Consider the following 24,635-nt stretch of genomic DNA (forward strand, 5'->3'; position numbering starts at 1 on the left):
TCATTTGGAATGACTCAACATACTACAACCCACTTGGTTGGTTGGTAAATAAATAAATAAATAAATAAATAAATAAATAACTTTGTATCCTCAAAAGACAATTCAAATTTTAAATAATTAAGCTACCAGTAATTAAAAACTAATTCCTCTTGTGGGTTCACTTTCATCAGTTACTTAAGGTTCACAGGGTAGTGTGACTGTGCCAGATTAATGACAATTAAATTATTATTCCGCTTTCCATGATGGGGTATTTTGTCACCCTCTAAATATAGGAGTACTCTCTTAAATTAGAAACTAGGCAAAAAGTATTTTTAAATTTTTTCATTTTAAGTCTTCTATTAGAAAAAATATAGATTTGTTAAACAAAAAATAATAATGTAGAAAGGTCTGGGCCTCCATCAAAAAAGTATATTATGCTTTAATGCAAAGAGAAAGAAATGGCTCTATGGGCAAAATTCAAGTATGAGTGACCAGTTTTTTAATTGTAAAGTAGGTGCAACATTTTTTAAAATGTTACAACACTGCATGACCTGTAATGCTCACAATATTTACAGTAACTGCTTACATGAAACCATAAAAACTCTAAAAGAGAAAAAAATCTGTATGGACTGAAACAAACTACTCCTAGCACCCACATCAATGCCATTATTAACCAATGAAATCAAGTGCACAAAAATACTTTACATAGTCTACTAATGTAAAGTATACGTTGGTGAGAAAGTACAAACCTAATTAGTTAAAATGCCAAAAGAAGGGTTGGTCAATACAAACTCAGTGTTAGGACAGAAAAGCAAAAGGTAAAATAACCAAACTAAATATAAACGAACGCACTCACGCACACGCACACACACACACAGACACACACACACGTGTATTTATGAATAAAAATGTTGTGTAGGCAAAACAGCAGAAAAGCAGGCTGATACGAAAAATGGACAACATTAACTCTTTAAACATAACAAACAACAACTTGTAACAAAAAAAGTGTTAACTAAACTACACAAAAGATCACTTCACATGAGTTTGCATGTAGGACCATGGCAGTCTGTCCTGCCATTACACAAAAGACAAATGAACCTACCCAGTAGAAGGAAGGGTTCCTGCCTCCAGGCCACTGTAGCTTAGTGTAGCTAATTGCATTCCATCAGGTTGGGGTGGGGGAAAAAGAAATAAGAGCTGTCTGTATGAGACATGAAAAAGTAGGTTAGCCCAGTGGTAGTGCTATGTGCTGTGGCACAAGAAAGCTGAGTTTGGAAATGTCCTCAGGTCCCTTTATCCTCTGGGCCAGTGGATCTCAGTCACGTCACACAGATAATTGAGTTTGGGTTCTGGATAAGTCAATGGGGAGAGGAATAGTTACTCACTGTACAAGTGCCAACTGGTGGTTATCAGTAGAGTGGCAATGTCATCAGCCTCAGAGGATGCTGATTACTAACAGTCTTAACTAGAGGCAGCAAATTTGCCACTCCAGAGAAAAAGGAATTCCAGATTAAATACGTGATGGTTTCCAGATGAAGAGGTCCATCTTAGGCCACGTCCAGACTAGATATTAAAATCGATTTTAGATACGCAACTTCAGCTACGGGAATAACGTAGCTGAAGTCGAATTTCTAAAATCGAGGTACTCACCCGTCTGGACGGCGCTGCATCGATGTCCGCGGGTCTCCGTGTCGATTCCGGAACTCCGTTCGGGTTGATGGAGTTCCGGAATCGATGTAAGCGCGCTCGGGGATCGATACATCGCGTCCAGACTAGACGCGATATATCGATCCCCGAGCAATCGATTTTAACCCGCCGATGCCGCGGGTTAGTCTGGACGAGGGCTTAAGGACTCCATCTCGGAAAAAGGCAGGGCAAAATGAGAATTTACTTTGGGAACGGGAGTGTACCGTCACCACAATGTGAAAAAATTGAAAAAAATGATGATGTGCTACACTTATTAACTTTTTGTTATTTTTACAATGGCTCACAGCTTTAGGCTTGTATATCTGTAGTGTATTACTTCCTTTCTACATATGCTTCACATTATTCACTTAATATAACATAAATAATTTGGTTAATAGATTTAACCTGCACATTTCAGCCACATTAATATATAAGAATCTGTTAATGGTATAAATAATTATTTTTAAATAAAATAAATCTGATATGTTACATAATACTGATAAAATTACTGTTGCTAATAGTTTTGTAAGCCACCTTTAACTTCTAGTTTAATAATACTGTAAGAGGGATACTATATTTTCTAGGACTGCTGTGGAGCATGCCCTTTTATTCCATTGCAAAATCAAATTGTAATCAACATTAACACTCATAGGGCCATTCCCTCATATATGTTAACAGTATGTTTAATCAGGTTAAACAACCTCGGTTAACAAATACAGGGCTTGGGGAGAGTTCAAAAGCAATGGTGGTATAAATTGCTTAGTTTAGAAGGTGGCTATGAAACCTCAACTACAGAAATGGCTGACTAAAATATTCCATCTAAGCTTCTTTTTTTTTCCTTTTTCAATAAAAAAATCTACACCATTCTACTTTAAAACTTAAGTAAATAAAATGCAACCAGTGGTTGCAGCTTTTGAATTCTTAATTAGACCTGTGATCCCACATCCCTTTAGGAATCTGCAAGGTTGCACTCTCCTACAGAGACCTGAAATGGAGTACAGTACTTCCAGGCAAGGTTCATTCCAAACAGACAATATAAATGAACACTCAGTGGTGTGAAGTGTATGTCATAATTAAGGTATTACATAATCATGCCTTTTCTCTGCTGTTAAATACAAAAACAGCATCTTTTACATTATCATATAAAAGCATTTAGGCTGTATTTTTATTTATCACTTTACACTGGTAGTCTCTTGTATGTGTACTCAATAGAAACCAAAGAATTTTGTACACTATTTTTTTGTACAATAAAAGATAAAGTGTGCATTAGGTACGCTTGTACATAACAATATTGTACAATATTTACAGTTCAGATATCACCATGAAATTCTGTATTATCTATATACACAATGAAAATTTATCAGAAACATTTGGACTATTTTTATAATCACAATTTTAGTATTATAGAAAAAATTCAGTAATCATCTGACATTTTTACTGTAATCTTTCAAGGAATCTGATTGGTTTATTCAGCATTAACTATCCGACACGATCAACAAAAATATGGTACCACTATTTCGCATAGCACCCTTTGATGGTATCTATCTGTCCTTGATATAAATATTGATATAATATCTATATCAATACCTATATACTGATTTATGTGCATGTTCAATTTGATAAGTACTGAACCAGTAACAAAGACATTCAATGTTATCTAGAGATCTTCCTCCTCTTCGGTTTTGGAGGCTTCACCTGTCTGTCTCCCTGTGGGATTTGGTGTACCTAGAAAGTAATTATATGAAAAGGTTAGCATAGAAAATTTAAATAAAGCAACCTGTTAGTGATCAATCAATGACAGCATTGTTTGAAAAGTTATTATGCTTCCCTGGTGATACAGCTTTTAATTTCCACATTAAAAGCAAAATTAGAAGTAAACTCAAGAACATTAATTAACCTCGGGGTTGAAGGGGGTTGAACATAGGTGTCACAGTGTGGATACCTCAAGTCTCAGGAGAAAGATACCACTTACACATCAGTATACAGTATACAAGGAACTGAAGCACAAAGCAGTAATAATGTTAAGCTCCAGGGAAAACTTTACAAAACTGGGATAACCGCAGAAAGAAAGAAGGATATACTGGGAAAATAGAATATGGAAACTGAGAGAGACGTATAGCACTACCAGAGACATGAATTTAAGGGATAAACTCTTTTGAGCAAACTGTTTTCATCAAACATCAATTTCAAGTTGAACAGTAGATTAATTAGCATGTGAAAATGTTTTTAATCAATTATTTTCCATTCAGTGTCTATTAGTTCCAAGTTCAAAGCTGGGAGGAAAGATCATGATCATATAAAACTATTAAAAACATTTCTAACACAGCTATGAGAGATGGAATGCAAAACGAAGTACTGCTGTTTTATATGGAATACCACCACCATCTGTTGGTAGAAGTGAAGCTATGTATTCTGGAAAAAAGCAATCAGTAAGTTACAAACAACAGTTAATCAAAAATTACAAATCCTCAGACATTTTTTCATATTGTCCTTGTCATGATCATGTATCTTAAATTCTAGTGGTCCTGAAGAATTTTATCATATATTCAACAGATGTTATTGCTAGCATCAGTTATGTTCTATGTCAATTATACTGTACATGTGTTAAATTTTACTAGTCCTGCCTAAACAGTGATAATTTAAAAAAGCTTATTTCAAAATTTGTAAGAACTACATTTGATGTCCTATGATTTTCTGACCCTATTATTCCCAACCATCATAGTATTTGTGAAAATAAACCTCATCTTGATTAAGGATTTTATGACAAAGCCTGTCATGCAGCTCAAGAGAGATTATTTTATGATACAAAATTTGTTACATCAGGCTTGTCAACACAACAAAAATAACCTGGTCAGGGAATCTGATTACAGCACAGTTTCTCCCTGACCCAGCTTGCATTGTAGTTAATAGTTGTAACATGTATCTGTTGCAACTGGGCTGCATAAGTGGATGAAAGGTATATGACATGGGTACAACAGAAACTGTCCAGGCAAACATTTTTATGTGATGTAACAGGGTTAAAGGCCAACTGTATGATAACCAGATCACCTGGTTTGGTTATATTTGTAGGATAGACGGTCTTATAGAGACCTATGACCAGATCTTACCTCCCCTGCAGTCAGTTGCAAAACTGCCATTGATTTAGAAGAAAACCCATAATTCTGTATTAGTAAAACTAATAATCAAAAGGTTCAGTTTTATCAACAATTCAAAGCAGACAGCAAGAGATACAGACAGTATCACTAATATTATTTCCAGATGGTACTAAAACCAAGTCTAAGGTGCCAATCCTGCAAAGATTTCTGCATATGCTTAATTTTATGCACCATAAATAGATCCATTTAAGCCTTATTGATTGTGTAAAGTTAAGCATGTGCATAAGTCTTTTCAGGGTTGAGGTTTATAATATCAGGGAAAAAATAAATTTTATTTTAAAAGCTAAACTATTAATACTTACTAAAATATTAATTATAAGTTTGAGTATTTTAATGTATTGCACTTAATTTTTAATCATCTGCATGGACTTCTGTTACAATAAGAGTACAAAAAAATCTCCAAATATATTTTAAAAGTGTTTTACATTATCAGAGATTTATTTTGACTGTATGCCACAAAATAAAAGTGGAAACAAAAAATAAGACAACCACAGTCAGGTTCTGATATTAAGTTTGTTCAGCTTAATTTACTTCCTATAATATTTTTCATTTCATGTTAGATTAAGATTATTCAATGGAGAGTTACAGTCAAAAGATTTTTTTAATATAGTTTCAACATCTTGATATACAAACTTGGAAAACAATTGGGTCTAATTCTTTCACTCCTTACTCAGGCAAAACTCCAGGCATATTAGTGGGAGTTCCGGCTTCGTTCAAAATATTGGTAGGCCTCACATATGAAAGAGATGTCCAAAAGTTATTCTGGGTGCAGAGCAATAATGGAGAGTAGTTACAATATAACTGAAATTACAAATCTTTTTCAACTTTTAAGTTGTTAAATCATAATAATTACAAAAACTGTGACAGCTTGAAAACTCCACAAAAATGAAAAAAACAAAACAAAAAAACAACCCACCCCCCCTCACACAATAGAAACTATACAATTAGAAAGCAAAGAAACTTACATTCCCAGACATTTTGTCCAGCTCACTCATGGCCTCATGTATAGCAGCTTCTAAATGGTTATTTAGCTTTCCGCTTCTGGAGTGAAAAAAAATTACTGTCAATGATTGTTTAAAATGGGAATACCCCATTTTCAAAGACTGTAGATAATCAAAATACATACATAAATAGCCCATATTCTACTAACTTCATTCAGCATATAGATCTCCCATTGACAGCTAAGGAATCATTTGTGCAAATAACAAGAGTAAGTTATGGCCCATATATGTGTTCTTCTTTAAAATAAAGGCTTGTGTTATCACTTTGTTTTATTTTATTTTTAAAGATAAGACTTCTATAAATTAAACAGGAATTATAATTTCTGCAAGAGAAAACATATATATAAACAGAATGCAAAAGCATATGATATCACTATATTGATTTTCTGTATTTTAATGCAAAAATGTAGCATTTTCTGCTGTTTGACAGCTGTCAGCGTTAAAGTTTGTTTTTTGTTTTTGTGTTAAGCGAGCAGTAGGTATTACAGAACAGGCTCTCTTTCGTGAACTTGACCCTGAGCAGTCATTATGCATGCCAAAGAACAGTCATTCCCTTAAGATTCAGCTATTTTGGGCTACTTCACAGGATGACAGAGTAACTGACTAACCCTTAATGCTGGCCTGCCTTTACCTGCTTCCCACACTGCATTTACTCTGTAGCTGGAGAGTAAATACTTTACAAGAGGGCAGTTGAAAAATAATACAGGCTGACATCCACCTGGAGAACGACACTGTTCTGCAAGGTTTTCATTTTTCTCCAAATACTTGGAGCTCAAGTGTGAATGTGTCTCTACGTTTAGTTAGCCATGGGAGAGAAATCCCATTGTCGCTCTGAATCGTGGCAAACACACACTGCCGCCCACTGTTTTTAGCCAAATCACTGTGCAGCTCAGTTCACTTTTGAATATTACACTCACTGATTCAGTTTATATGCATCATATTTATTAAAAGTAGTTTTCCATTTTAAACACCACACTCAGCATTCTGGGTCACATTTTTGTGGCTTTTTGACTGGAACTTCCAGAAGTGTCAAATTATCAAACAGTATTTCAAACACATTATTAGGGTCATTCCCGCCCTGCAACAAACATAATTTGTTGACAACTTTTTAAGCTCTAGGCTTATATATTCAGCTGGGCTTCATTTTTAGTATCCAGGGGAATAAATTAAAATTGAAATCTAGACACTGCACTTTCAATTCCTAGCTGGAAAAAAAAAATGAAGTGAATTTGAAAGGTAGCAGACTGATTGCCCTGGAGATTGGCCACTTGATCTATTGTTTATCTGTCTCTGGTACTTACATGCAGAGGTGAAAGTAAGCCAGTCCAGTCTGGAGTACCGGCAAGAGCCAGTACACCGTGCCGGACTTCACCGGCTTCCGGAGCAGGGATTTAAAGGGCTTTGGGCTTCCCGTCACAGCAGGCAGCCCAGAGCCCTTTGAATCCCGCCCGCAGCTCTTGCGGCCGGGCTGGGGCTGGGATTTAAAGGGCTCAGAGCTCCCTGCAGCGGTGGAGACTTAAAGGTCCCGGAGCTCCGAGGTGGCCGGAGCCCTGGGCCTTTTAATTTGCCCATGAGCCCTGGGGCTCCCAGCCACCTCTGCAGCTGAGAGCCCCGGGTTGATTTAAAGGCCCTGGGGCTCCCAGCCACAGCAGGTGCCCCATGGCCTTTAAATCTTGAGGCCACGCCTCTTCCGGTTGAGGCCACGCCCCCTCAGGACTCCAGCAGTACCGGTAAGTCCTGTACGTTACTTTCACCTCTGCTTACATGGCCCCATTGCCCCAGTATCTGAGCACCTCACAATCTTGAATGTATTTATCTCCACAACAGCCCCATGAGGTAGCAATGTGCTGCTATTTCCACATTTTACAGATGGAGAACTAGGGCAAAGGACTTCACTGAGTTGTTCCACATCACACAGGGAGTCTGTGGCTGAGCAGGGAACTGCACCCAGGCAGCCTGAGGCCCTAGCTAGTGCCCTAAACATTGGGATGATCCTTCTTCATTTCAGCAGTGCAGGACCAAGTCCATTATCCATGGAACAATCCCCTTTTACATTTCAGCATTTTATAAAGTTTCACTTTGTTTTGTTTTGTTTGTTGGGCGCTTTAAGATAGATAATTATGTTACTTGGGCCATGACTGGAAGCCCCACCACAACCGAAGACAGACAAGGGTTCAAAAGGAATAAAAAAAGAACCGTTCTACAGTAATTCCATCCACCCCAGCTAGTCCACATATTGAGTTCAGTAACTAGCAAAAGCAACTGCTAGATCCCATATAAAGAGCAGGGACAGCTGTGACTCATCCATTACCTAAAGAAAATATTCCATGACACATACTAACATCTTCTCTGTACTATACCCAAGCTTGGATCAAATGGAACACACAAAAATTCCCACATTCCACCCATTTTTATTATTCTGCAATATGCAAAAGCATGCTGGGCACTTTACAGAACAGACAGAAAGACATGACTCCTTCCTGAAAGACTCATTAAGACTTACCTACATGCAAAGTTACACCAGTTAACTAAATGTCTGATTTAAAAATTGATTTGATTAAACAGTGAAGAAAGCTATGTGGAAATTCTTAAACTAATATAAATCTGGCTTATATTGATTTAACTTAAATTGATTAGGAACAGATTTAAACAACTGAAATAAGCCACTTTTAAACTGAACTACTAAATCAGGGATTGAAATTGGTTTAACTAACTTGCTTTAAAAAACAAGTTTAACTTAAACTGGTATAACATCTATTTGTAAACAAACCCTTAGACATGATGCAATGAATATTTACAATAAACATGCATGAAGAGAATGGGGGAAGGAAGACTGAAGGTTAAAGAAACAAGACCATGTTGTTCATTTTAGATATAGAAACATTCTGATGGTTCAGGTGCCTCTGTGACCACTTTCTCAATCACCTTCTGCCGAAGTGGGAATAGAACTTGTGAGCCTTTAAATTAATTTCTTAATAGGACTAATGGTTTTATGATGAACACAAGATAAATCATTTGGCATTTAATTTAACTGATATAGCAATAATTTTTTAAAAAGTGTCAAGCACGAGTATTCATTTTCACTGATACAATCTTGAATTCATAATAGGAAATCTTCCTATACGGTAGATCTCAGGTTTCCAAACAATGTGTTCTTTCAAGCTGGCTTGGAAAGCGAGTATTTGACCAAAGCTGCAGCAGATAACTGTTTTCTCTGCCTGGAAGTAGATCAGTATATGGAGGTACTTCAAAGATAAACAAGTGTTTGAGGGTATGGCTACACTGGAGAGTTGCAGCGCTGGTGGTGGGTTTACAGCGCTGCAACTTACTCACTGTCCACACTTGCAAGGCACATACAGCTCTGCATCTCCCTGGCTGCAGCACTGGCTATACTCCTGCTCTGCCTGGGGAATAACGATTGCAGCGCTGCTCATGCAGCGCTACTCCGCCAGTGTGGCCACCAAAAGCGCTGTAATTGGCCTCCGGAGTATTTTGAGGTATCCCAGAATGCCTGTTCAGCCACTCTGCTCATCAGTTCGCACTCTACTGCCCTGGCCTCAGGTGACCCGCCCTTTAAATGCCCTGGGAATTTAAAAAATCCCCTTCCTGTTTGCTCAGCCAGGTATGGAGTGCAATCAGAATCTTTCCAGGTGACCATGCCTCCACGCGCCAAACGAGCCCCAGCATGGAGCAATGGCGAGTTGCTGGACCTCATCAGTGTTTGGGGTGAGGAAGCTGTGCAGTCACAGCTGCGCTCCAGCCGTAGGAATTACGATACCTATGGGCAGATCTCAAGGGGCCATGACCGGTACGCGGTGCAGTGCAGGAGCTGCGGAGTGCCTATTGCAAAGCCCACAAGGGAAACCGCCGCTCTGGTGCTGCCCCCACGACCTGCCGTTTTTACAACGAGCTGGACGCGATACTTGGGGGTGACCCCACTGCCAATCCAACGACCACGATGGACACTTCAGAGCCGGGGGGGGAGGAGGGGGAGGAAACCGAGAGTGAGGGTACTGGGATGGAGGGAGACACCCCGGAGTCCCAGGAGGCATGCAGTCAGGAACTCTTCTCAAGCCAGGAGGAAGGTAGCCAGTCGCAGCAGCCGGTACTTGGTGAAGGACAAGCAGAGGAGCGGGTTACCGGTAAGCGGCTTTTATTTTCAGGATGGAAATGTTTTGGGAGAGGAGGGAGGGTTAGGGCTGCATGCATGCATGCCTAGATGTGGAATAGCCCATTGATGTGGTCTATCATGTCGCGGTAATCGGCCTCAGTAATCTCTTCAAAAGTTTCAGCCAGAGTGTGGGCAATGCGCTTGCGCAAGTTTATAGGGAGAGCCACTGTGGTCCTCGTCCCAGTCAGGCTAACATGTCCGTGCCACTGTGCCGCGAGGGGTGGGGGGACCATTGCTGCACACAGGCAAGCTGCATAGGGGCCAGGGCGGAATCCGCATTGCTGTAGAAGACCCTCCCGCTCTTCCCAGGTGACCCGCAGCAGCGAGATATCTTCCAGGATTAACTCCTGTGGAAAATGTTGGGAGACTGTTCAGTGTAGATGCCCCTGCAGCAGTTTGCTTTCCCCAACACACAGAAACCCCTGCACATCCCTGAAGCAATCAGTCCCCCTTACTCACCATTTCGTGGCTCCTGTGGGTTGTGTGCGCTCTGTTTGGTATGGGAAAAGTATGCTAAAGTGAAGACTGTAAACTCCTTCACTGTTGGGAATAACTGTCTGGGTGAGATTATAAACAATGCAGCCTCTGTTAACTGTTGCCATTTTTGCCTTTCGAAAAGTGTCCTTGACTACTCGACTGCCCGTATCATCCACTGCTCAGAGGCTACAAAATCTCAGGAAGAAGCCGCGAAAAAGCAAAGAAGACATGCTGAAAGCAGTTATGGATCACTCTGCCAGAGAGAGTAAAAAACTGCAGGACTGGAGACAAAGGGAAAGCATGCTCCGCCAGAGAAATGCAGCGGCTAAGAAGAAAAGCACAAAACAGCTGATAAGCATCCTGGCGCGCCAAGCGGACTCTATCCAGTCACTCATAGCCATGCAGGCAGAGCACTACCATGCCGGGGCCCCCGGTCCCAAAGCTCTTTCCCTTGTGCCCCAATGTCAGCTCCCACCCCCCTTCCCCAGCATCCAGGTTCTTACCACCACCAGCTGCCCCCAAAACCTGTACGTTCACCAACCAGCCCTGAGAACTAAGATCCTTACCCTCTGCACTCAACCCCCATCACCATGCAGTATAGGCATCCTGAAGTGCAGCAGTCATTGCACAGCACTCCAGACTGGACATATTCAAACCTGTGATTGTACAGTTCACCACCCCACCCCCTTGCCCTTTTAGGTTCCCAAAATGTTGTGTGTCTGTCAAGAAAGTTATTTTCTTTTCAATAAATGAATTCTTGGCTTTGAAAATAATCTTTATTATTGCAGAAAGTTAAAGATATCGTAGCCCAGGAAAGAAACAGGCACTGCAAATCATTTCAGGAAAAATAGATTCCTACTAACATTGTAGCCACTGCACTTCATTCCCATGCAAGGCACCAAACATTACTGTTGGTTTTCAGCCTCAAATTCGTCCCTCAAGGCATCCCTAATCCTTGTAGCCCTGTGCTGGGCCTCTCTAGTAGCCCTGCTCTCTGGCTGTGCAAATTCAGCCTCCAGGCATAGAACCTCGGAGGTCCATTCCTGACTGAATGTTTCACCCTTCCCTTCACAAATATTATGGAGGGTACAGCACGTGGATATAACTGCGGGGATGCTGCTTTCCCCCAAGACTAGCTTCCCATACAGAGATCGCCAGCGCCCTTTTAAACAGCCAAAAGCACACTCCACAGTCATTCGGCACCGGCTCAGCCTGTAGATGAACTGGTCCTTGCTCCTGTCAAGCTTCCCTGTATACGGTTTCATAAGCCAAGGCATTAACGGGTAAGCAGGGTCTCCAAGGATCACAATGGGCATTTTGACGTCCCCTACTGTGATCTTCCGGTATGGGAAAAAAGTCCCAGCCTGCATCTTCCTGAACAGGCCACTGTTCCGAAAGATGCGTGCATCATGCACCTTTCCAGGCCAGCCTGTGTTAATGTCAATGAAACACCCACGGTGATCCAGAAGCGCCTGGAGAACCATAGAGAAATACTCCTTCCGATTAATGTACTCGGATGCTAGGTGGGGTGGTGCCAGAATAGGAATATGCGTCCCATCTATCGCCCCTCCACAGTTAGGGAAACCCATTTGTGCAAAGCCATCCAGAATGTCCTGCACGTTCCCCAGTCACGGTTCTTCTTAGCAGGATGTGATTAATGGCTCTGCAAACTTGCATCAACACAATTCCAATGGTCGACTTTCCCACTCCAAACTGGTTCGCGACCAATCGGTAGCTGTCTGGAGTTGCCATCTTCCAGATTGCAATAGCCACCCGCTTCTCCACTGGCAGAGCAGCTCTCAATCTCATGTCCTTGTGCTGCAGGGTGGGGGCGAGCACAGCACACAGCCCCACGAAAGTGGCTTTTCTCATCTGAAAGTTCTGAGCCACTGCCTGTCATCCCAGACTTCCGTGACGATATGATCCCACCACTCAGTGCTTGTTTCCCGAGCCCAAAAGCGGCGTTCCATGGTGCTTAGCATTTCCGTGAATGACACAAGCAATTTAGTGTCATACGCATCAGGCGACTCGATATCATTGTCGGACTCCTCACTGTCACTTTGGAGCTGAAGGAATAGCTTAACTGTCAAACGTGATGTGCTGGCGACACCCATCAGCAAAGTCCTCAGCAGTTTGGGCTCCATTTCCCACAGAAATCGCGCTACACAGAAACCGTTGGGAGACTCACAATGGCGCCAAACGTGGATGGGAAAACAGTGACTGCTGGGATGTGAAGCGATGCACCACGGGGCGTTGGGACAGGAAGCGGAATGACCCACACCCTTCCGTCCCCTTCCCACAACCCACGACGCCAAAATGGGACGAGGTGCTCTGCGAGATAGCTGCCCAAAATGTACCACTCCCTACAGCGCTGCAAATGGGGCCACACTGCAGTGCTGGTAGCTGTCAGTGTGGCCACACTGCAGTGCTTTCCCTACACAGCTGTATGAAGACAGCTATAACTCCCCACGCTGTACAGCTGTAAGTGTAGCCATACCCTTTGACTTCCTCAATAGGCTGACTCCTTCCTAGACATTCATCTGTTTCTACCCAGAATACCACTCATTAACTACAGAAGATCTTAGAGAGGTAATAACATGTTTTCTGTCTAGAAGGCAGATTAGCATAGGAAGATGTTTAATAGGTAACTATGCAACTTTGTCTACTAGCTACCAACAGGCATTCATTGTATTTCTTTCGGTCTACCACTGCCTAAAAGACTGGACATTATCTTGGGAAATATTAAACAAATAAGTAACATTCAATTTTGCATTGCCACCTTGGGGCAGATTAGATGATTTATTCACTTTCAACAGCTAATTTCTATGATTTTATGACTTGGACAATATATATTAATATAAAAAAAAGTTTTTCTCTTAGAGAAAGAGACGTCATTGTCTTAGTTAACTACTATATCAGAGGCTGAGTAAAAGAATTGTAGAAGAAATTAAGTTTAAGTTTATTCACTAGAGTCAAGGAATGATGGATTTTTAAAAAATAAAATGATAAAAATATATCGCTTAAATGTATACCACCACCTATCAACAAAATATCCTAGGTGTTTCCAAAAACAAACAAAAAAAATCCAGATAAAAAAACTAAAAACATAGAATAATTAAAATCAGATTAAAATTATAAATAAAACCAATCTGCTGTGCTAAAAGCTTTTACTAAAATAAAAAAAGGTTTAATTCTGCTTAACAGAGAGAACAAACTTTAGCTCACTTCGTCTCACACCAAAAGAAAAGGCATCCCATAACTCTGGGGCCATAGAAATAAAACATATGGACAATATCCTTTAGTGTCAGGAACTGGTGCATGGGTGGCCAGGTGCAGTGGTTGGAGCAGGAGTCAGGGGCCAGGAAACAGAACTGAGGCTCAGGACCAGAACTGGAAGCTGGATGCCAGAGCTGAGGGTCAAATCAGAGTTTGAGCCAGGAATTGGGGTAGAGGGTCAGAACCAGGTTGCCTAGAGTTAGGGAAGGCAGAAGTAAAGTTGGGTCCAAGGCAGGAGCAAGGCGAGGACATGGGAACCAGGAACAAATGAATCAGACAGGGTTTGTCTCAGCAGCAGGTTCAGGGATGTGTCTTGTTGTACAGACTGCTTCTAGATGTTTCCCCTAGGTCTTGTCTGGGCCAGCCAGGAGGGAATGCAGTAAGTTCTACCAATGAGGACCTCTGTCAGTAGGGCAGCTAGTGGTGCTTCGCCTCACAAGGCTCTCAGCCTGCCAACTGTGGCTCTACCAGGGCTGTTGGGTGGAAATGTGGATGTGGCAGTCACTAAGGAACCCATCAACCAAGGTTCTAGCCCTGCAGATCCTCACACTTTCTGCCCTTGGATGTGCCAGGCTACAAACTTCCTGATTCCTCCAGAACTCAGAGGATATAATGGAGTACAGAAAGTTGTCAGCTTAGTAAAGAATCAGGGACACAGTCCGTTAAGGGCCTTAAGAGTTAAAATCAAAACTTTAAATTCAATATGTGCCTACACAGGTAGCTCATGAAGTGAATGCAATAACAGCTAGACGGACCCCTCTGTTCACCCCCACCACTATGACAACTGAGCTGTCATGTTCTGCTCTAACTGAAGATGGTAGATCAACCTTTTAGGTAGCTCACATCAGAGAGCATGGCATTAGTCTAACATCAACATTTTTAAGAGATCATGAATTATGGCTATCAGGCCAGCATGCAAGATACAGGGCTATAATCTGGAAACATTTTTAAAATAATGATTATTGCTTGACTAAATTATTTACTCACATAAAATGCTATGACTCTGTAGACTTCCAAAATAATCATTTTTAATCCATCAATTTCTGCTACAAAAAACCTTAGTGATACACAATGAAACAGTACAAAGGTGTAACACTAAACATCTTTCAATTTTGTTCATGGATAAGATAAATTGTATTCTGATCGGATTGGCTACCGGTCTGGTAGTGGATCTATGCTGATAGAAGACAAATACACTATATTGTCAATGATGTTTCAGTCTGTTTTGCTCACCAAGATTCTGGATGTGGTGGAAGAGGTTCAAGCAACTGTGAATTAGAATTGTTATCTTAATCTTGCATACGCGCTCTCTCTCTCTCTAGCTGTAGCTACATATGTTCTCTTTGATTTCTCACAGCCTGGGGGAGACTGTGTATTGGACGAGAGCAAGTCTGTTGAACCTTAATACACAAGGTGGAGGTGATGGTAGTAATGCAGTAGGGATCACTGGGAGAGAGTACCAGAACTCCTTTCTTCATCAAGGCAGTTTATAGTATAGGTATACTCCTGGATCATCAAGTGTCATCAGCAGCCATCAGCATACTTTCAATTGCATTTAGTTCGACAAATAGCAATATGACCTAGAAGGACGAGACATGAGAAGACTCACGTCTGGGAGCTCAACCGTATTGACTGACAAGGTCCTTTGTAGATTGGAATCTGCCCCGAGGAAGGTATGGTTTGGCACTTAGAGAATCTAGTGTTGCCCCAATGAACTCTACAGTCTGCATAGGAACTAAAACAGACATTTCTGTGTTTATGCAGAGTCCCAGGAAGTGAAGAAGACTGAGCACAGATGAGGTTGTTGTCAGCACATCCTAATGAGATCTCCCCATCAATAACCAGTCATCAAAGTAGGGAAAAACTGATAATCCCTGGTAAGGGAAGTGAGCTGCCACAACTGACAGCACCTTTGTAAATACCCTTGGCACTGTGGCAAAGCCAAAAGGGAGCATTCTCTGTTGACAGTGGTTCAGATCTACAGTGACCCTCAGGAATCTTCTGTGTGAAGGGTGGATGTCTATATGGAATTAAGCAACTTTCACATTGACAGCTGTGAATCAGTTGCCATCGTTCAGTGAAGGATACTGGGGTGAGCCAGTCTGAACCTCAATTTGTGGATACATTGAACTTTCTGTGTCTAAGATGGGTCTCCATTCTCTCTTCTTTTTGGGGATAAAGAAATATTTAGAATAAAAACCCTTTCACTGGTGTTGAGGAGGTACCAACTCTATGGCTTCTTGATGAAGGAGGGAGTATACCTCTTGAATGAGCATTCTCTCATGGAAGTGGTCCCTGAAGATGGATGAGGAAGGGGGTTTTGGAGGACAAGGGGAGAAGAACTCTATGCTGTAGCTAGTATGAATGATGTTGAGAATCTATTTGTGTTTCATCTGCCAGGGCTTGAGAGAATGGGGAGAGATGAGCTAGAAAGCCACCAATTTGGGTATTGGGATCTTGGGTAGATGGACACAGTAACTGGAGTGATTTGCACTTCTCAAAGGTCCCATCAAAAGGTGTTTCTTAGCAGGAGGTTGGGATTGGAAAGAAAAAGAGGGGGGAACACTATGCTTGTTCTGATGCACCCTCTTCCATGATGGTTCATATCCCTTCTGATGGAAAAAAGAGTTGAGATGCTGCTCACTGTAAAGTTGTGGCCTGTGGTATTTCCTCTTTGGCACTGGAGTACAGATCCCCAGTGAATGGAAGGTTGCCTGTGAGACCTTCAACAAGTGTAATGAGTCACTTGTTCTCTCACTTAACAGAGATTGTTTCCTTCAAAGAGCAAATCCTCAACTGCAGATTGGTTCTTTTTTGCTAATACTGTGGATGGCTCATGCTCCTGCCACAAGGTGCTGGTTTCAGAGTACTTCTGCTCTTTGGAGCCAGAGATCAGTACCAAGCCCCTTATGAGCTCCTGACCCTCTTGTACTGAGGGGTGGAGTCTCAGACAACTTCAATGGTGTTAGGGAAGTGTTCGTCTTTGAAATGGACATGGGGAAGGATTTCTCTCCCTTCTTCTGAGACTGTTTCCTATCTTCCTCTTGTCCCTGAGTGGAGGAGTCTTTAGCTCTCCTCCTGTCAGCCCAAGAACTAGAGGTCATCATGCTTGGAGGAACACTTCTCGATGCTGCTGCACACTGCACAAGGAGGTTTACCTAGCCTGGGTCAGAGTGGGGCCTCGCTGCTTGATCCATAAGGAATCTTCTAACGCTGTATTCATAGGTTTGATGGGTTTGGCTGGGAAAGTACTGGCAAATGCTGCTCTTTGAGGGAATGGAAGCTTCTACATTAGAAACCCTTTAAGTGGTCATTGCTCACTAGGAAGGCCCTTGTGCAGGAATCCCAATTCTTGACTCCTGGGATCTTGGGCTCTCAAGTAACCGATACTGCTAGCAAAAATCTTAAGAGTCTCTGGTGCACGGAGCACATGTGAACCTGCCCACAGTGAAATACAGATAGCATCACATAAAGAAGAAGAGATAGTTATCTGACCTGGAAAATACAACTCATCTAAAAATCTCATTTATTTTAATTAATTCTGTGTCTTAAAGCTGCAGAACTATTATTATTTTATTATTAAACATTTGCTTATGGTAACCCAGGTGCTGGGTGCTTTTCAGACATATAAGAAGGAATGACTGCTTCCCCAATGAGCTTGCAATAAAAGGACAGATAGATCAGAAGATAGAGGGTATAGGGAAATGGAAAACATATAACTTTCTCTCTTTTATTAATGTCATAATATACAAGTCAACTAGATTAGCTCCTCCAGAAGATGTGGGCCTTTCATGCAGGCGTAAACTGTAGAGGGCAGATGCCTTGTGAAATGTGATCAAGAAGGTCATAATCATGCATGATGCAGCATGGAAGAAAGCATAGAGGTGTTTATGTGAGAAGCTGAGAAATGAGTGGTGAAGGGTGAGAACCTTGGCCGAGTAGAAGGGGTGAAGGGTGATACAAAATGAGGCAAACTCAGATAAATAGGAAAGGGCAGAGTTACACTAAAATGTGAAGGTGATGAAAGAATGAGAAGTAACCTTTTATTTCTCATGAATTCCTGAAGGTAGTTAATGCTTTAATCAAAGAACTACATTTGCCAAAAGGTACAAGTAAACCCATGGTAGTTCAGCGAGGCTAAGCCCAATAGTCAGCAATACCTCTGGCAGTGTTTGCAGTTTGTGGCCATGAGTCTGGGAACTTTAGAAAATAATAGAGAACTTGCCAAAATGTATTCACTTTGAGAAATTTTCTACATATAATTTTCATGTTACAAATGAAATAAAACAATCTAATGTTTTATTGGCCACACAGAGGTCAACCTATTTGATTAGCACGCCACTGTATTTGAATAATCATAGTAAAACATCATCAAAAGATATGTTATGTGATGATCAGTTCTCTAATTATGCTATTGTGTGCTTTTTACAGCTATGGTAGCCAACACGTCAGGATAATATTTAGAGATATATCACACTGTAAGATTTACAGTGTGTGTATCTGACATTTAAGGTAGGATTTTTTTTATTTTTTTATTTTTAAAACCCTTTCATAATTGAATTTTACCAGTGATTTCACTGGGAACAAAGTTAGGCTGATGAAGTCTTTTGAAAGTTCTGCTATTAAACTTCAGGAAATTTATTTCTCTCTTTGTTATTTTAGCATTCAGATAAACACACATCAAACAATCATGTTTATGTAGAGGGAGAACTAAAAGCAATCTTACATAGATAGATAGAGCAATGGAGGTATAAAGAAAGATGTAGGGCCACATGAGAGCAAAGTATTTATGTTTACAGTTCAATTTAGAAATTGAGTATGGGTGTACAAATATTAATTTTATGTGATGCAGTTTCGCCTTTAGAAATGTAATTTACAACTGTGGTTTTGTAATGACTGTTAGTATAATCTGAAACTAAAATTAAAAAAACTGTATTTTTAGATACCATTTTAAAATGTAACAGCTAACTAAGATTGTAATGCTACAAAGAGTTTACTCACATGAATAGAACCACTGTTGTCGTATGACTAAGGATTTGCAGGATCGTGTGCTATTACTATTGGCTTGTTGTTTATTTTAAAAATATATAGCCGATTTCAAGTTTCTTACATCTCAATAGATCATAAAATAGATGTAGTCAACAATAAGCATATTTATGTGTCTTCCTAAATTCTCTCTACTAATTCACGTAATCCCATTTGTTCAGGTGGCTAGTCAAACAGTGGATGCACAGCCAAAACTAAACACTTTCTAACATTTATAGTGTTTATATATTTAAAAGTCCAGTGTTAAGTTTCATTGCAGTTTATTACAAACATTACTGGACAAATTCATCCCCACTATAACTCCTTATAGTATACAGCATGCAAATAAAGACAAGATGAAAATATTTTTAATAGTCCCTCAAACAAACCTAGGCATGTAGTATATTTTACAAAGTCCAAAATTATGTGCTGAAGTCATAAGTTTGAACTTTGATTTCAATATCACTCATTTTGAATTTATGTTTATATATGAAATTAACAGTAGAACTGCCTTGATAGGACTACAATTGCAGGAAAAATCAGTTCTCTGAAATATAAGTTGTTCTAAAATGGAACAGCACTTTCGCAGGATTACTTTAACAGAATAATAAAACTGCAATTCTTCCTCAATAAAATGCATTTTTTCCCCATGAACATATAAGGAGAGCCAAAGTGCTAAATGGTTCTGACTTCATCTTTTTATGAAAATAGTATCTACCACGTAATCTATTTGTTTTGAACATTTCAAATTGTGTGTGTTGTTCTTATGAAGAGAAACAATACAAGCAATTTAAAATGTTCAAGACAAATAGATTACATAACATCAAGACACTGTTTTCCATTGCTGTTTAAATATACTGTTTATATTTTAAAAATCAAATTATTAAAAACTTAGAACATAAGAAAAGCCAAAAATGCGACTTTAAGCGAAACGATGTTAAGCACATCTAATTTCCCCATAAGAATTAATGTAAATGAGGGTGTTAGGTTAAAGGGAATTTTTTTTCATCACACACACACACACACACACACACACACACACACACACACACACACACACACACACACACACACACACACACACACACAGTATAAGTTTTAAACAAACCATTTAATACAGGTACACAGCGATGATGATTGTGAAACTTGGTTGAGGTAGAGGAGTCAGAGGGTGGGATATTTCCCTTACTGCTAAATGATGAACTAGCAATTGGCTGAGCCCTCAAGGGTTAACTCTCTCTCTACACAAGGCAGCAGAAATGGAGGAACATATGTGCATTTCCCCTTTAAGTACACTGCCTTGTTAATTAGATCAGCTTGCTGAGACCAAAGCTGCTGCAAGCTCCCTCTGTCCTAAGCCCTGGTGTGTCCCCCCTGCTCTATGGAAGATGAGGTAAACGGGTTGCAGGAGCAGGGGGACACCCTGACATTACCCCCCCTTTTCCTTACCCCCCCCCGACAGCAAGCAGGAGTCTCGGGGAGCAGCTCCAAGACAGAAGGCAGGAGCTGCACATGGCAGTTGTGGAAGGTACAGCTGTAATTGCTAGCAGCTGCTGCACAGAGAACTTAGGGGAGCGGGGAGCTGACAGGGGGGCTGCTGGTCCACCCTGGTTCCAAGCCCCACCAGCTAGCTGCAATGGGCTGCTCTTCCTGCAAGCACTAGACAAAGCAGGTGGCTGCCAAAAGATGTTAGAAGGGAGCATTGCACAACTTCAAACAAGTATGTTTCCTAATTGATCAGCAATGTAACAACAAAACAATGTTAACCGGGATGGCTTTAAGTGAGGAGTTACTGTACATTTATCAACATTGAATTTCATCTGCCATTTTTGTTGCCAAGTCACCCAGTTTTGAGAGATCCTTTTGTAGCTCTTCACAGTCTGACTGGGACTTAACTATCTTGAGTAGTTTTGTATCATTTGCAAATTTTGCCACCTCACTGCTTACTCCTTTTTCCAGATCATTTATGAATATGTTGAATAGGACTGGTCCCAGTACAGATCCCTGGCGGACACCGCTATTTACCTCTCTCCATTCTGAAAACTGACCATTTATATCTACCCTTTGTTTCCTATCTTTAAACCAATTATCAGTCCCTGAGAGGACCTTCCCTCATAACCCATGGCAGCTTACTTTGCTTAAGAGCCTTTGGTGAGGGACCTTGTCAAAGGCTTTCTGAAAATCTAAGTACACTATATCCACCGGATCCCCCTTGTCCACATGCTTATTGATCCCCTCAAATAATTCTAGTAGATTGGTGAGGCATGATTTCCTTTTACAAAAACCATGTTGACTCTTCCCTAACAAATTATGTTCATTTATGTGTAGGACAATTTTGTTCTTTACTATAGTTTCAACCAGTTTGCTTTGGACTGAGGTCAGGCTTACTGGCCTGTAATTGCTGGGATCACCTCTGGAGCCCTTTTTAAAAATTGGCATCACATTAGCTATCCTCCAGTCATTTGGTACAGAAGCTGATTTAAATGATAGTTTACAAACTACAGTTAGTAGCTCTGCAAGTTCACATTTGAGTTCCTTCAGAACTCTTGGGTGAATACTATCTGGTCCTAGTGAATTATTACTGTTTAATTTATCAATTTGTTCCAAAACCTCCTCTAATGACACCTCAATCTGGGACAGTTCCTCAGGTTTGTCACCTAAAAAGAATGGCTCAGGTTTGGAATCTCTCTCACATCCTTAGCCATGAAGACCAATGCAAAGAATTCACTTAGCTTCTCCGCAATGGCTTTATTGTCTTTGAGTGTTCCTTTAGCATCTTGATCATCCAGTGGCCCCACTGGTTGTTAACAGGCTGCCTGCTTCTGATGTACTCAGAATTTTTTTTGCTATTATTTTTTGAGTCTTTGACTAACTGTTCTTCAAATTCTTTTTTGACTTTCCTAATTATATTTTTATACTTCATTTGCCAGACTTTATGTTCCTTTCTATTTTCCTCACTAGGATTTAACTTCCACTTTTTAAAGGATGCCTTTTTGCCTCTTACCACTTCTTTTACTTTGCTGTTTATCCATGGTGCCACTTTTTTGGTTCTCTTACTATGTTTTTTAATTTGGGTTGTACATTTAAGTTGAGCCTCTGTTATGGTGTCTTCAAAAAATTTCCATGCAGCCTGCAAGGATTTCACTTTTGGCGCTATACCTTTTAATTTCTGTTTAACTAATCTCCTCATTTTTGTGTCATTCCCCTTTCTGAAATTAAATGCTACAGTGTTGTGCTTATATGGATTTTTTCCCCACCATATGGATGTTAAATTGTATTACATTATGGTCACTACTACCAAACGGTCCAGCTATATTAATCTCTTAGACCATATCCTGTGTTTCACTTAGGGGAACACAGGATCTGGAATTGCCTCTCCTCTTGTGGGTTCCAGGACTAGTTGCTCCAAGAAACAGTCACTTAAGGTGTCAAGAAACTTTATGTCTGCATCCCATCCTGAGGTCACATGTATCCAGTCAATATGGAGATAGTTGAAATCCCCATTATTGAGTTTTTTATTTTGAATAGCCTTTCTGATCTCCCTGAGCATTTCACAGTCACTATAACCATCCTGGTCAGGTGGTCAGTAATATATGCCTACTGCTATATTCTTATTATTAGAACACGGAATTACTATCCATAGAGACCCTATGGCACAGGTTAGTTCATTTAAGATTTTTACTTCATTTGATTCTATGCTTTCTTTCACATATAGTGCCACCCCGTCACCAGCACGAGCTGTTCTGTCCTTCCAATATATTTTGTACCCTGGTATTACTGTGTCCCACTGATTATCCTCATTCCACCAAGTTTCTGTGATGACTATTATATCGCTATCCTCATGTAATGTGAGGCACTATAGTTCACCCATCTATTATTTAGATTTCTAGAATTGGTATATAAGCACTTTAAAAACTTGTCACTTTTTAGCTGTCTGCTAATGTAATTGAAAAGGACTTTGTTTTTTCATTTGACTGCTTCTCATAAGATCCTATCTGTATTTTACCATCTTCCAGCCTCTCCTCCTTACTAGGATATAGAGAATCTCCATTAATAGATCCTCCCCTAAGGGATGTGTCTGTCCAAACCACGTGCTCCTCCATACCTGTCCGTTTTCCCCCAGCCCTTAGTTTAAAAACTGCTCCACGATCTTTTTTTAAATCATAATAGACCAAAATCATTACTGTAAGGCAATCTAGCCAGTTGAAAGAGGATAAGATGAAAAATATAATTATTTGAATTACAATTCTAAAAGATATTATCCTCATTGTACTATGAAAATGTTGATGACAAACAAAATATTAATTACAGGGAGTCCCTGGTATACGTCAGGGTTGTGTTCCTGAAAAGGGCGACAGATACCGAAACGACGGATACGGGGGAATTTTTCCCCATAAGAAATAATTGCTCATCCCACCTCTTCCTGACTCCCTCTCGACCCCCACCCCGCCTCTTCCCACCCAGTTCCGCCCCCTCCTCTGAGCGCACCTCATTCCCGCTCCTTCCCCTCCCTCTCAGCAACTCCTGAATGCCGAGGGAAGCACCCAAAGGAAAGCCACGCAAAAGGTGAAGCGATGGAGATGCGGCTCAGAACTGATGTGAATCGGAACATGTTCTCCTACTGATGAGCGATGGATATGCGAAACGATGGATAAGGTGGAGACGTATACCGGGGACCCCCAGTTTAATAGATATCTGTTTCTAAAATGCCCAGTGTAGTACCTGGGCACTCTGGGAACAATCTCAGTTTAGGAGCCTAAAATAAGATACCTAAAAATTAAGCACCTAAATATCCATTTTAGGTGCTTTAGTATTGGCTGGATCACTTAAGTCCCTATTTGAGCATCAACCTATGAACGTTACCATCATTATCATAGTTTACATAGGCCTTGGCTACACTCACACTTTACAGCGCTGCAACTGGGGTGTGAAAAAACACCCCCCTGAGCGCTGCAAGATACAGCGCTGTAAAGCGTCAGTGTAATCAGGGCAGCAGCGCTGGGAGCCCAGCTCCCAGCGCTGCACACTACACCCGTAAGGGATGTGGTTTACATGCAGCGCTGGGAGAGCTCTCTCCCAGCGCTGCCGCTCTGACTACACTCACACTTCAAAGCACTGCCGCGGCAGCGATCCTGCAGCGCTGCCGGGGCAGCGCTTTGAAATTCCAAATGTAGCCATACCCTTAGGTGACTCAATCAGTGCTTGGGTGCTGAAACCTGTTATTCTGGTATGTGAATTTAAGTGCCCACATCTGAGAAGCTATGTAATAGACCACAATAGCTTTGGTCTACCTTAATTTGTAATATGGTCTGTCAAGTTAATTATAACAGAGGGTATATTACTGGACTACTGGTGAATGTCTTGGATATATTTAAACCCTCCGCTTTCCACTTCCGAAGAAGTGAACCAACAATCATCTGACGCAAATCAGACCATAACTTAGTTATTAGAGAATGTTGAAAAACTGAAGAAAAATGAACATTTTGGTATATTTATTAATACACAGTTATGGCATTTTCATTAGTCATCATTCAATTTTGATGTTGCAGTTTTAACTTATGCACTCATCGAGAAACTGAAAATTATAGTCTTCCCTACAATTATAACCTGGCCATATTGGCTAAATTTACAGCTTATGCTATTGGTGGAGCTGGTAGCACCACCTATTAACATTGCCTGGCACTTCCTATTATAAGGCCCTATTTTTAGTTGCTTATAACCTTTGTTAAACTAACTTCTTGAGCTGCAATTTTCCATGTTGGGGTTTCTATTTTAGGCTGAAATCCCCCTTCCCCACCAAATTTCAGGCAACATGCTTCAAATGTTTCCGAGAATGAGGCTAGGGACAAAAACAACAAGGAGTCC

The 24,635-nt window shown here is 40.6% G+C and overlaps 1 protein-coding gene across 7 annotated transcripts in view; it reads right to left on the reverse strand.

The window, feature by feature from the left end:
- Positions 1–1,754: 1,754 nt before the first annotated feature.
- MBD5 (methyl-CpG binding domain protein 5) overlaps positions 1,755–24,635 on the reverse strand; it is a 218,132-nt gene continuing 195,251 nt past the window's right edge. For all 7 annotated transcript variants that reach the window (XM_030579840.1, XM_030579839.1, XM_030579838.1 and 4 more), the window contains 2 exons: positions 5,786–5,861; positions 1,755–3,390 (listed from right to left, as the gene is read on the reverse strand). In XM_030579840.1, the coding sequence (XP_030435700.1) occupies positions 3,319–3,390; positions 5,786–5,861 (148 nt within the window). In that variant the 3' untranslated portion in view covers positions 1,755–3,318. The remainder of the gene's footprint in view (positions 3,391–5,785; positions 5,862–24,635) is intronic.

This window comes from Gopherus evgoodei, chromosome 11 (assembly GCF_007399415.2).
Source record: "Gopherus evgoodei ecotype Sinaloan lineage chromosome 11, rGopEvg1_v1.p, whole genome shotgun sequence".
Classification (NCBI taxonomy): Eukaryota; Metazoa; Chordata; order Testudines; family Testudinidae; genus Gopherus; species Gopherus evgoodei.